This window comes from Rhizopus delemar, genomic scaffold (genome assembly GCF_000149305.1).
Source record: "Rhizopus delemar RA 99-880 supercont3.7 genomic scaffold, whole genome shotgun sequence".
In the NCBI taxonomy this organism is placed as follows: Eukaryota; Fungi; Mucoromycota; class Mucoromycetes; order Mucorales; family Rhizopodaceae; genus Rhizopus; species Rhizopus delemar.
Genome location: NW_027137833.1, coordinates 823,419 through 836,211, shown reverse-complemented (window position 1 = coordinate 836,211; position 12,793 = coordinate 823,419). Strand labels below are relative to the sequence as shown.

The window sequence follows — 12,793 nt, the reverse complement described above, 5'->3', positions numbered from 1 at the left end:
TTTACGCTACCTGAAGACGCTCTCCTTACAAAGCTTATGCCGCACATACAAAATGATAGACATCAACAATGGTACAAACTATCCAAGTCCTCACTTTGGAAAATCATGCCTCCTCCAGTGGAAGAGCTCAGTCTCAAGGCTTTCAAGGCCATCAAAAAACAATTTCTGCAACAAAGTCTAGATTACCAAAAACAATGTAAAAATTCAAAACTGCTTTCTTGCTGTAGACCAACAGTCTCACTTGATCCAATCCTTTGGTTGCCGATGACCCGAAAAGAACGTAGCCGATGCATAAGATGGCGCCTTGGATGGCTTCCTGGTGGCAAACCCAGGCCTTGTCCCATCCATCCAAATCAGGTGCTGACAAAATCGCACGCAATTCAATGTCTCAACATGCACAACCGGCTACAAATGCCTAGCACTATTGAAGATCCTTTGTTGTTCCTTTTAAATCTCCTACCAACAAAACTTCCTCGTTCAAGTCATACAGTTACCCCTTGGATTCTTCGTTGGCCAACCATATGTTCAATATTATTTAAACTGGACCATCTCTACAACCATATCGATACTTGTACCAGACCTCCACATGGTCAGCTCCTTCTAAATTGGCTCTTAAAGCATTAAGGATGCTACCACGTTCCAAATACTTTTCCATAGACCTTTTTTACCTTTGATCCCGAAGGGTTTTTTAGCCTCATATTACTTTACTTCATCTTGAACTAGTCCGGGCGAACAGATGTGATAAACACCCCGCGCTCAAATGGATTTTATGAATAAATAATCTTTAAAATTAAAAAAAAAAATTTATACTTGTGCAATCTATTTCCGGAAATGGTGCAGAATGAAAGGTGAAGATGTAGATGGTGAGGAATCATGCTTGGATGCTCACTGGTTAATGATTCATATCCTATTCATTATCCACAACTCTAATAAACACACAGGCCTTTCATGTCAAGTACTACCCAAACCATTTCTACCACCGCTACGACCTCTGTCAGTATCACTGCTTCCATGATCAGACCCCATCCTCTTTTATCCCCATATCCAATATGACCACAAATGATGTCTTGTAATTTATCGGCTCATCCTTTTTATTACTACGACATGTATTACCTTTTCATAAAAAACCTATTATTGCTTAGGTAAAGCGCTTTAATCTATTTATGCTATATTCTTTTACCGAAAAAAAAAAGATCATTTTTTGGGGTTCACGTATTTTAAGAAAATAATTTGATTAGTCATTTTTATATTTAAAGCTCATTCGTTGATAAAAGAAAGAGAACACGAATAAAGGACTGGACTTGGTACGAATCTCATGTTTTCCATATCATCAAATGGGGTGTAGATGGGATAAATGTGGAGCTTGAAATGTCTACCATTCATGTTAATGAGATGAAAATAAAGTTATACAAAAGGTAACATTTTTCATTTTCACATCCTGTTTTTAAACCAAATCACTTTATAAATTAGAATAAACAAGTAAGAAAACATAAACTTACTGTCATCATTTATTTCCCTTTCTTCATCTTTATTCCCCCCCATTCTCCCTTTGTATTCAAACTCTTTCTTTTTCTCTGTCTTTAAATTTTCCCCGCAAAATTAAATTTCACGTGTGAATTTCAATAAACAACAACGCCTTTCTCTCTCTCTCTCTTTTTTTTTTTTTTTTTTTTTTTTTTTTTTTTTCTTACAGTGTGCCTTCTTTCTATTGTCACTATTCAGAGGGGGTTGAAGAGGAGTAAAATAAAATGGAACAATTTGACAGACAGACAGTAGAAAGCTTTTTACAAGATGTGAATGCTCACCATTGGAATACAACCACAAATCACTATGCTTCCTTTTCACAAAGTCCCTTTCAAGACGAACAGCAACCGATCAAAATAAAAAAGAAACCAGGTAGGAAACCCAATCCTGCATCGCCTGCACTACGCAAAGCACAAAACAGGGCTGCACAACGAGCGTTTCGGGAAAGAAAAGAAAGACATTTGCGTGAGCTGGAAGTGACGATTCGACAGTTAAGAGAGCAAAGAAATAATGCGTTCAAGGAACTACACGAGACCAAGAGTAAGATGGATGCTTACCGAGCAGAGAACTGGTATCTCAAGGGCGTCGTGCTCACCCTTCAATTTGTTTGTCTACATCATCATATCCATATACCCACACACTCTCCTTATCTGACAGAGGAAGCCTTGAGCGACATGGCAAAGACACAACCTCATGCTATCGAAGCTTACGTGAATGCGTACACAAAGAACAATATCAATCTGAAACCAACCATGGCTGCTCATTTCGCAAATGCTCCAATGAAAAGTGATTCTCCTAAACCAGCCTATCAGCGAGAGATGACAGAGGAATATGAAGAAGAGGAGGATGAGGATGAGGATGACCTAGAAGAACAAAGTGTGTGTGTGAAGAGAGAAGACAGTGAACAAGATGGTAGTCATCAGCCGAATGACTGGGCACAGGCAGAAAGTGAACCAAAGGACAAGCACGAAAAGAAAGAAGACCATCCAGACCCTTCCAGTCTAAGCGCCATTCAACACATTCGACTTCAGCTTCGAGTCCAGTCCACACTGACCAACGTCGGTCAATCCGCGGCCCGACTACAACCTACCATCTTACAATTGGCCATTCCACACGACCCACGTATCGACCTAGTGCCTACACCCCATATGAGAGATCGGATGATTCTCTTTAGAGACATTATGGACTACGACCGTTGTTTTGACATGCTGCTGAACGGTGCACTTTATCATGGCGGTGATCCTACGATGAGTGCCAGTTGGGAATTACCGGCTGAGTTCTTTAGTGAATTTTGGTATTTGGCCATCAATTACGATGTCAGTCGGACAAATACCTGGAGAAGACTCAAGGGCCTGCCAGACATTCCGGTCGGTTTAGAAGAAAAAAGGACGAATCAGTCGGATGAGACAGGGACCGTGTGGACAGACGATGTGTTTTCACAGATCACAACCGAGATGCCTACCTTACAACCACTCGACACGCATCATTTTACGAGTGGGTTTGACTTTGGCTCACCCAATAACCACATGATGGAGGATGGCAGCACACTTTCAATCTATGACCAATTTAATAACTCAAGAGACACTCGATCATCCAGTATAGGCACGATGATGGAACTCATGAACACACTTTCAACAGATATGTAATTGATATGCTTGTAATAAAGAATTATGTCTTAATCACCTTGGTTGTTATCAAAGAGAGAGATGGTATGTATGGGAACTATGGAGTTTGAATTTTTATTCTGTATAAAAACATGTATTTTTTTTTTCCTTTTTTTTTTTTTTTTTTTTTTTAATTCTTGAAAATGAAATTACATGGATTCGAACGTGAAAAATGTAGAAAGATTTTAAAAAGAAAGTTGAATGAAAAGAAACTTGCACCTAATGTTGAACTGCTTGTAATTTATAAATGGGTGAAATGGGTTTTTGTCGACACATGTTTAAATGAATGTTAGATTTATTTAGATTTTCTTTGTTTTATGGATGACATGGCCAAAGCTTCTGAAGAGACATCACTTGCAAAGAATCACAAAGCAGTCAATAGAGTACATATTATGGAATCATTAGAGGTACACAAACAAATCAGACTGGTTATTTTATGATTGACACTTTACAGAAAACTTTACGTAAATATCGAGGTTGATTTATTTCTTTTCCTTCTTCTTTTTATGTAATTTTCTATGTTCATTCGCAGTCATACATTGTTCATTGTTATCATCAACATCCAATAAAGGATCGTATTCAGACGAAAAGTATTTATCCATGGCTGATTCAACCCTTATCTTTCCTCTTCCACGATATTTCACAGGTGATTTCGAGCGCTCTCTTTCTTTATCATGACTCTTTCGTCTGTGTTTATGTCTCTTCTTTTCATCCTCACTCTCTCGTCTGGATCTCTTTTTAGTCCTCTGATCTTTTTCTTTTCTTAATCTCTCCTTTCTTAATCTAGCTACATTTTCTTCATTGTTTTTTATCACAATTTGGTTATGGCTGTCTGTTGCTTTCATTACGTTCAACAAGAATTTTGTGTTTGGCCGTGGTTTAGGTCTAAAGAGGATATAAGTAAAGAACGTGTGCATGTTTGAAAATAAAAGTTTACGTCAATGGTTTATATGCTTGAATACCAATCTCTTCATATCTTTTCTTTTTTTCCCCTGCTTCTTTCAATATCAAGTCTGCAACATATTTATCAATATCTTCATCAGCTACGTTTTTTGCACCAGCACCAGCAGCAGAACGCATTAAATCGCCTACAATATTATTTACATTGGGTTTAGATGACATTTTGTTAAAAAAAAAAAAAAAAAAAGAGAGAAAAACAAGGAGCGGTCACAGCGTGGGTTGTTTATATTTAAATTGCTATAAATGACATTATTGTTATCTGATTTCTTTTCTTTTCTTTTATCATGAAATCCACAAGGCTACCACATTATCTTTATACGGCTTCTCTATTTCTTCTTATACTCTTGACAGCTGTATGCATTGCAATCTCTGCAGCCGATGTTAGCATACAAGCCTTGGCAGATAAAACAACCACTGGGAAATTTGATTTTCGTAATTTAGTTGTTGTAGGAGGAAGTTATGCGTTACTGGTAAGCAGTAGAATAAGATAGATCTGTAAAGTTAATTGAGAGCACTAGGCACTTGCTTCATTGATATTCTCATGTAGCCGCATGTTATCCATCAGGAGATCAATGCAAAACATACCAAAGATACATATCCCAATTAAAAAGAATGATGTTTGTGAAGTAAGGAAGCGATGAAAAAGGAGAGGGGGATTAGATGATTTAATTGATTTTTATAGAAAGTATATCTAAAAATCAAACATGAATTTGAACAAGTAAAGAGCATCAAACAAAACACAATACCAAGACACGAAGATATACAAGCAGTAGGATGGGCAAAACCAGGTTATTATTATTATCATCATCATCACTGCTATTCACACTGCTCACATTTCATCAGGCACTCCTCTCTTTGAAGGATTAGATTTTAAGCAGGCCATTGCGAGGACACCGGCCATTGTTGAAAATGTAGCGATCAATATTGATCCGAGTTACAAGAGACCACTTTATTGTCCTGTACGACAATACATTGAATTTCTAATTCGGGAAGGTCTTGTGGATAAACAACTGGGCACAACTTATGTTGAAGGCTATGAGATTGCACGGTTCAGTCGAGATCCACTCAGTCAGCAGCAATACATTGATATCATGAAGCACTTGGCTGCCATACTTCAAAACATGGGCTATAACATCAAGGCAAATCAACAGACGAATGCTGAGACGGAAAGTATGATGAGTAGCAGTCATAGGACAGGAAGTAGTAGCAATCGATCCTTTAGGTTGTACAACCTCGTCTCTCGGACGAATCGGCCTCATTCTGCTGCAGACGATGCGATCTCAGTGACTCAATCTCTGAACACATGGGCTTCACAACCCCAACATAGGCTCATGGGCGATAATGAGGATGATGATGACTATTCCGCATATGATGAAGATGAAGTACGACATGATATTTATGAGTTGCTGACAAGAGATAGAATGCATAGTTGACCTTGAATAGAATATTCTTTACTGATTAATAAAGAGGATTAAATACATGATTGATTCATTGTTTATTTATCTTTATTATTTTCCCTTATACCACATTAAAACATTCTTCTTTCATGAGAGATTCTTGTGTCTGTGGGTATTTTGGAATGCGTCCTCTGGTGTTGGATGAACAAGATGAGTTTCTATTTGAAGATGACGATGATGCTTCAGAGCTCAGTTATTCTGCAGAGTTTACTGACCTATATGATGGCTACCTTACTGACTCTGTAGTCGATGAATTGGATGAAGTGCATGTGCTTGAGTTTGATGGATCGGGTGAGAAGGCACTTTATGAATTTGAGATGAGTGAGCATAGAGAACTTGAAGTGTTGGATGATGATGATGACCTCTACCGCTTGCTTGATTCTGACTACTTTGAAGAAGATGGCCATGTTCAGTTTGAAACGACAAACATGGATGATATTCAATTCGATGACGAGAAGGAGAGCCTTATTTGAGTCAATTGAAAGAGAGGTCATGTTATGTACAATTCTTTTTTTTTTTATTAGAAATACAAGATGAAATAATATGTCGAGTGTGTGATTGACTGAGAAGATATTAAGCGTAATAAAATAAATATAAAAGATTTAAAAATCTTGTAGCATTTGTTCCATGTCCCACTCGTCTAGAACGAGTCTTTCGTTTGTTAATAAAGTTGACTTTTTGACGGCGTGCAGTAACTGATCCACACTGAATTTAGGATTACTGGCATGTTCACTGACTCTTTGCCATATCTTTGATGATGTCTGTTGACGACGCTCGTTTGACTTTCTTTCGGACACGGGTGCAGCAGGCGTCGTATTTGCTGCGGTGGTTCTACTGATAGTACCATGCGTACTTATATCATCATGAGTAGCCAAAAACGGTTTCAAGAATTCATCAAAGTCTTCAATCTCATTCACTTTATTTGTCTCGCCTGGTTCTTTTATCTGGCTCTCATCCTCTATCGTTTCTTGTACAACTTTCTGAACTTTATCCGATACCACTTCATTTGCTACTACTTCATTTGCTACCACTTCATTTGCTACCACTTCATTTGCTACTACTTTATCCGATACTACTTCATTTGTTACTGCTTCATTTAGCTTCTTTAAACGATTCTTTCTCAAAATAGTAGCTGGATGACCGTGATCAGAATAAAGCAGAACGGCGGGAAAGTGCTGGTTCCTGCCAGCCTCTTGGGAACTTGTCCGTAAAGAGTCAGGAGTCACGATTGAGAATGTAAAATCGCGATCTGTGCTTTCCGCACTGTTCTTTCCCTTGTTTTCGATTGTAGGCTTCTTTTTGCTTTCAGAAACCTCTGGCATTTCACCAGATGGGTTCTTTCTGGCAGTTGACTGAGCTTCAACCGTCTTTTTATTCTCACAGACTTGATGGATGTTCTCCATGGGTGAGGGACGTATTTGAAGTGGTGGTAAAGGGGGTTTGACAGACAACTGAAAATTAGCAAGTGATGGAGGTGGAGGTAAAGGAAGAGTACTTCTTGCATTCTCAAGGGCCTTGGTCACATCTTCAATTGAATCAACCGGAGTTCTTTTGAGTACACAATTCTCCACTTCCAGTCGGCAAATGACGGATCTTAGATATTGATTTTCTTGAATTAATTGCTGAATTGACATTGTATGTTTATCTTGAAATTGTCTAAATCTCCTTTCAAGCTCTTTTACATGTCTTTCTTTACGTTCTCTAAATGCTCTTTGTGCAGCTCTATTTTGCTCTTTTCTTCTCTTCTTTTCTTCATCCTGTTTTCTATTAATTATTTATACTTTCTATCTTTCAGGTTACCTCATCCTCGTTTATCATTATCTTTCGACCTGATCTTTTCGTTCGAGATGATTTAGATCCTAACTTCACTGTCAATTCAATCAATTACAATCAATCCTATCCTTGTCATTATTACCACTACTTTGATTATCATCAAAACAATCATCTTTTATAAAAGTAGCTAAATTAAAAGTGTTAATTTATCGTCTTTATTTTGTTTATTTACCATAATTTCTTTTTAATAAATTATCATCATTTTGTTCTTGATTCATCGATAAAGCAGCATAAAATTCTTGATCTTCAAAAAGAAAACCAAAGTCATCATGGCAAATATCATTTAATAAATTATCCATTTCTTTTCGTTTGTGAAAAAAAAAGAGAAAAAGAAACAAGAGGAAATAAAGGGTTTAAATAGGAGATAGAAGCAAAGGGGTCAACTTTAACTTTACCCGACATATTTGTTTTGAAATTCAAAATATTCAACTAATCATTCAACTTGAACTATTGGCTATATCCCTTTCTCTCTTCCTTTTCCTCTTGCTTTTCACAACTAAATGGAACTCTTGTTAAAGTTCCTATTTTAATCATCCTTTCTTATTTCATATCATTCAAGCATCTCAATCTCTATTTCTCACGGTTGGAATCTTTTTTTTTTTCTTTTTATTATTATTATTTTTCCTATAAAAATACAAATTCAATGAAAATGATGAGCAACACTCTACAATAATAATAATAAAAAAATGTTGTGTGATTTTATTAAACAAGTTTTAGGCATTTATCGGAGAAATAGAGAGAGAACAGATAAGAGATTATTATTGAAGATAAAGTTTTACTTTATGATGACTTGTATCACTCTTTAGTGGACTTTTAAATAGCAGTTCATTAGTCAAACAAGACCACAGAACAATACCATCCATTATTTCATCCTTCAATACTTTTACATTTCCTTTTTTCATGCTCTTTTTAACCCATACCTTCTTTTGATTTACTCTGCAATAAGAAAACAGTGTGACAATAACCAGAGCATAAAACAATAAAGTAAATCTCAAAAAAAAATATTCAAGGCAAAAAAAAACGAAGAGGCATCCTCCTTACTCAACAGCAATACCTTTATTGTCGCGTAATTGCAGTGGCTTTAAAGAGAAAATAAAAGCATTTATTTCTATTTGAATACAAAGCAGATGAAAATGTATTCAACTTTTCTGTTTGTAGGTCTTTATGGCATCAATTGTTCCTACAGCAATTGACATGAGCTCTAATCTGACTCTGGATGTGGTTTAGACTTTTCAGAGCGCGTTTTTATTTTCAGCATAAAAAGTCATTGTTCTTTTCTAACCCTTTTCAAACCGCGCATCGTCGTACAATTATGTCAAGTGTCAAAGAATGAATCAATCCATCAAGAAAACCAAAAGAAAACAAGCAAACATCGAAAACAGATCGCATTGAGTCAACTTAATCAAATAACTGTAAAAAATGAGCTACTATTTCAAGGCTGAGCTCAAGAACAAGCACAAGAAACTCACCAAAGACACCATCACATAGGATAAGGTCAACTGAACAAAATCCGAAGCAGCCAATAAATTATTTCTTCCCCCAACTACAGAGATCTCAAGTTGGTCCTGCAATATACAAAGGGGCGGATAGACTGTGAACAGCAGCCAGAGCATCCATTCAGATTTACCAAGGCCTCCTGCTGCATCAGCGGGTGCTGGGATGAGGATATGCAGCAAATTTTGAACAGATTCGGCATCTTGCCCGTCTACAGCTTTATAATCAGCAATGCATTAGATAAAATCCCAAGAGTTTACCATAAAATCTCTCAAGTTCCCCACAAATCTCAAAGACGATGATAAAAAAAAAAAAAAAAAAAAAAGCAATTTTTCGGACCACTGAATCCAGAGCCAACCAACCCGACATTTCAGTTCAAGCTAGCCCCAGCTTAGGGGGGGGGGAAGCAGTCTGATTCGCTTGGTTCACAATCGAAAGAAATCGACAGGTCATCTCTGGTCGTTCTTCAATACAAGTCAAAGCTGCAAACTACCATTTCAATCCAAGCTTGCGTCATGGGCGCCGAGACCCTGCTGTTGGTCGGATCAGGTAATACAGCAGCCCAAAAGCTCTTCACGTCGCACGGAATGAAGAAATCATCTTTACAAGAAATTTCTACCAAAGCCCCTGAAAGACACAAGAGCCCGATAAGGTTCTTCTGATCTTGGTCTTTTGACAGATAATTTTCTGTGTCTTCATGTTTTACAAACTGTCATTGACTAGTCCAAAGAACGTCATTTGGTTTTTCAATACGCGTTTGTAATTTTTCATTTCAAAAAATCGCCATTCGACGCTGCGGGCACTAGCATGAACCGAATGAAGCTATTCAATTTTGGATTTCGCAAGACAAAGCATCCTATCGATGTCCATTTGAAGAAATAAATGTGTTTTTAAAAGAGAAAGAAATAACTACGGATTCATCAAGATGGCTTCTTTTTAGATAAAAGCCGTGTTGTTCATATAGGATTTATTACAAGCAAAAATCAAGCGTCAAGCATCTGTTCATCTAGACATGGATGCGTTGTTATCAGCATGATCTGTAACGGAATCATAATTGGGTGGAAGGGAAGACGGGAATAGATGGGTAGCTACTGAACTGTAAGACGGCACTTTTCCCAGATCGATGCCATCCCACCAAGGAAGCTGTTCTGTCTCAAGTGGATTGATGTAATCAAGGTTCTGATCTTCAATGGATGGACGTCGAGAGTGTTGCCTGCTTGTATGATTGGATTCTGGTATGGCGACAGGATGCGTATGCAGCTCTGGTGCAACGCTGTGTTCTGGAATAGTATCCGATCGTGTCACAGAAAGTAAACGACTACAAGCAGTTTCATTTAATATGGAGACTCTTAATCTCTCTTCAACTAAGGGATCGTATGGTATCGACCGCCACATCTCATTGTACGCAGGCAAGCTTGTCAGCTCCTGAGCGGGGGCAAAGGATTCAACGATCATGATCGAAGCTGAACAGCGAAGCTCTGAGGTCTGTCCTTCTGCATTGGCAAAACAGATGGCAAACTTGATTTGATGCTTTATACGAATCATATCGCTCTCTGCATCAGCATAGACAAGAGGCGATCGGGATGGGACCTCAAGGTTCAATGTCATTTCCCACGTAGGTGCGGCAGATGAAATAGGTTCAGGAAAGGGTTTGTCGTGTCGAATGAGTCGAACGATACGTGTTTCTGTCTTTGTGTTATCATGAGCTGTGTAGGTGCAGTATTCCTTAATGGAGGCCATCAAGGCATACACTCTGAGCTCTGAGTCAATGGGCAATATCTTGAAGGTGATTGGGATTTTATCATTAAATGCATATGTCTTTGAAGGAATACTGATATCATACACCATCCTTTCAGCCCAAGTATTGCTTATATAAAATGACTGAGCCAATTCAAATTCGGATGGGAGTACGGAACGGAGAATTTTGATCTTTGCTTTCTTGACTGTGTTTTGAATAAAGGCCGACCTCGCTACGGTGGCCTTCAAGACATAGCTAATACTACCCAAGTCGCACTCGAGCGACGGCGGTAAATCTCCGGGTAACATGAGCTCAAAAGACCAGCTGTATCTTCCGGCATTCAACAATTGTGATTTCCTTTGCTCATTGCCAACGAATTCCCAATGGCGCTTGACAAGCGTTCGTTCTTGACGGTAGTCATCTTGCTGATGTCCAATACCTAGTAACAAATGGTATGTAGACATATTCTAAAAGCTTTTTTTTTGCTGTCTACCTTCAGACCAAGACACTTTCATTTTACCTATAAATGACAAATTGACTGATTTTATCCTTATCGATTCAGTGAGATTCAGTGATAAAGATCCTTCAAGTAGTTTCCCCGCAGCTTCATTTGGTTGACCTAAAAGAATGATTTCCTCGGATGATATATTTATCTTTAACTCGAAATTTTTTCCAAAGGTTGGCATAGGTGTGTGTGAAATAAAAAAAAATAAAAAAAAAAGAGGGGAAATATTTCAAATGTTTAAAAATCCGACGATATTGAACCAATGGCAAGTAAAATGATCAAAGCATTGATCCTCTTTGTCCCTTAGTTTTTGTACTACAATATATTTTATTATTAAATTCAGGAGAAACAAAAGAATGCTTTACAGTAGAAAGAGTATTATTCAGTACTCGTAGGACATTGGAAATAAGTAGTAGTTGGTGCGACTATAGCAGCTGTATGCCAAATGATCCCTGCTATATAATATACAACTTTGAATTTAATATCAAATGTCTCTTTAGGAGGTGATGATAAATCTTGATTAACAATAGAACAAGAACTTGATAGATCTTGAAATGTAGGATCATTTGGATTACTTGCAGTATAATTAATATGAATCGGTATAGTAACGGCTTGGTCAATTGATCTTGGTCTAAGTGTGAGTTGATTCGAATTCCCTCTACCAAAAGTAACCCCAGTATTGGCGTCAAACACGCTTACAGCAAGGTTTTGGATATTAGTCGGAATCCAATTATCCTGGTTTAAAACTGTAAAATTCACTTTCCAAACTGCTTCCATGGATACATTTGTCATTGTTGGATTATCATCTAAATATGCTCCTACGTACTGCAATGTAGGTACCCTCGGCCAAACAAAATACCATGCCAAAACAACAAAAACAATGAATGAAAACATAACAAAAACAACCTTTCTTCCACTGATGCCAAGTCGTGTCCACCATTTTTTCTTTTTCGCATTTTCAAAGGGTTGCATGGACGCATTGATGTTTTTGCGTAAAGGCAAGTTGCTGCTATTCAACCCGTCCTGTTCCATCATGTCCATCACAATATTGTCCTGCAAGATGGACCCTACTGGTCCGTATTGTCCTGGTTGTCTAAAGCTAGGCAAGTCTTCATCAAGATAAATTGGCTCAGCCGGACGATTAGGGTCTCTGTTGTGATTTGAATAAGGCAAGTATGAGTTGGCTCTTTTTTCTGATTCCATATATGCTTTATTTCTTTGTCTGTGATATGGATCTTGGATATAATCATATTCTTTATGTTGCTTGGTGGTTAAATAAGTGATACTGCTTTCTGAACTAAAATCTTCTTGCTCGTACTTTGTTGATCCATCTTATATTTATAGTAAGTACATAAACAGCCTTCTATTGAAAATTGCTTACCACAGTCAGATTGCTTTCGTACTGCTTTATAAGGGTCTCTAGAGTCTGGCGACATTGAAGGAGGAGGATTATTTTTAAGAAAGGAAAAGAAAAGGAGGGAAAAAAAAGAAATAAATTAAGAAAATAAAATACAAGTAACCTTAAGATTTTTCATGACCCCCTTTATATAATTTTTTATTTTAACTTTACTAAAAAAAAGTTACACTGAAACATACAGTTTTGTGCAACAAAATTTTA

General features: G+C 37.5%; 8 protein-coding genes across 8 annotated transcripts; 4 read left to right on the top strand and 4 right to left on the bottom strand.

Annotated features, from left to right (window-relative positions):
• Positions 1–68: 68 nt before the first annotated feature.
• RO3G_09519 (uncharacterized protein) lies at positions 69–200 on the top strand (the record flags this gene model as incomplete). Its single annotated transcript, XM_067664104.1, has 1 exon — positions 69–200. The coding sequence occupies one exon, from the start codon at positions 69–71 to the stop codon at positions 198–200; it is 132 nt and encodes a 43-aa protein (XP_067520205.1).
• A 1,548-nt stretch (positions 201–1,748) lies between these two features.
• Positions 1,749–3,170, top strand: RO3G_09518 (uncharacterized protein; the record flags this gene model as incomplete). The annotated part of the gene is made up of 1 exon (XM_067664103.1): positions 1,749–3,170. One exon carries the CDS (start codon positions 1,749–1,751, stop codon positions 3,168–3,170), a length of 1,422 nt encoding a protein of 473 aa, XP_067520204.1.
• A 500-nt stretch (positions 3,171–3,670) lies between these two features.
• On the bottom strand, positions 3,671–4,310 carry RO3G_09517 (uncharacterized protein; the record flags this gene model as incomplete). The annotated part of the gene is made up of 2 exons (XM_067664102.1): positions 3,671–4,073; positions 4,126–4,310. The coding sequence occupies 2 exons, from the start codon at positions 4,308–4,310 to the stop codon at positions 3,671–3,673; spliced, it is 588 nt and encodes a 195-aa protein (XP_067520203.1).
• A 122-nt stretch (positions 4,311–4,432) lies between these two features.
• Positions 4,433–5,581, top strand: RO3G_09516 (uncharacterized protein; the record flags this gene model as incomplete). Its single annotated transcript, XM_067664101.1, has 3 exons — positions 4,433–4,618; positions 4,831–4,866; positions 4,922–5,581. The coding sequence occupies 3 exons, from the start codon at positions 4,433–4,435 to the stop codon at positions 5,579–5,581; spliced, it is 882 nt and encodes a 293-aa protein (XP_067520202.1).
• Positions 5,582–5,727: 146 nt separating this feature from the next.
• On the top strand, positions 5,728–6,078 carry RO3G_09515 (uncharacterized protein; the record flags this gene model as incomplete). The annotated part of the gene is made up of 1 exon (XM_067664100.1): positions 5,728–6,078. One exon carries the CDS (start codon positions 5,728–5,730, stop codon positions 6,076–6,078), a length of 351 nt encoding a protein of 116 aa, XP_067520201.1.
• Positions 6,079–6,207: 129 nt separating this feature from the next.
• RO3G_09514 (uncharacterized protein) lies at positions 6,208–7,239 on the bottom strand (the record flags this gene model as incomplete). Its single annotated transcript, XM_067664099.1, has 1 exon — positions 6,208–7,239. The coding sequence occupies one exon, from the start codon at positions 7,237–7,239 to the stop codon at positions 6,208–6,210; it is 1,032 nt and encodes a 343-aa protein (XP_067520200.1).
• Positions 7,240–9,934: 2,695 nt separating this feature from the next.
• Positions 9,935–11,185, bottom strand: RO3G_09513 (uncharacterized protein; the record flags this gene model as incomplete). The annotated part of the gene is made up of 2 exons (XM_067664098.1): positions 9,935–11,109; positions 11,164–11,185. 2 exons carry the CDS (start codon positions 11,183–11,185, stop codon positions 9,935–9,937), a joined length of 1,197 nt encoding a protein of 398 aa, XP_067520199.1.
• Positions 11,186–11,553: 368 nt separating this feature from the next.
• Positions 11,554–12,611, bottom strand: RO3G_09512 (uncharacterized protein; the record flags this gene model as incomplete). Its single annotated transcript, XM_067664097.1, has 2 exons — positions 11,554–12,506; positions 12,557–12,611. 2 exons carry the CDS (start codon positions 12,609–12,611, stop codon positions 11,554–11,556), a joined length of 1,008 nt encoding a protein of 335 aa, XP_067520198.1.
• Between the last annotated feature and the right edge of the window lie 182 nt (positions 12,612–12,793).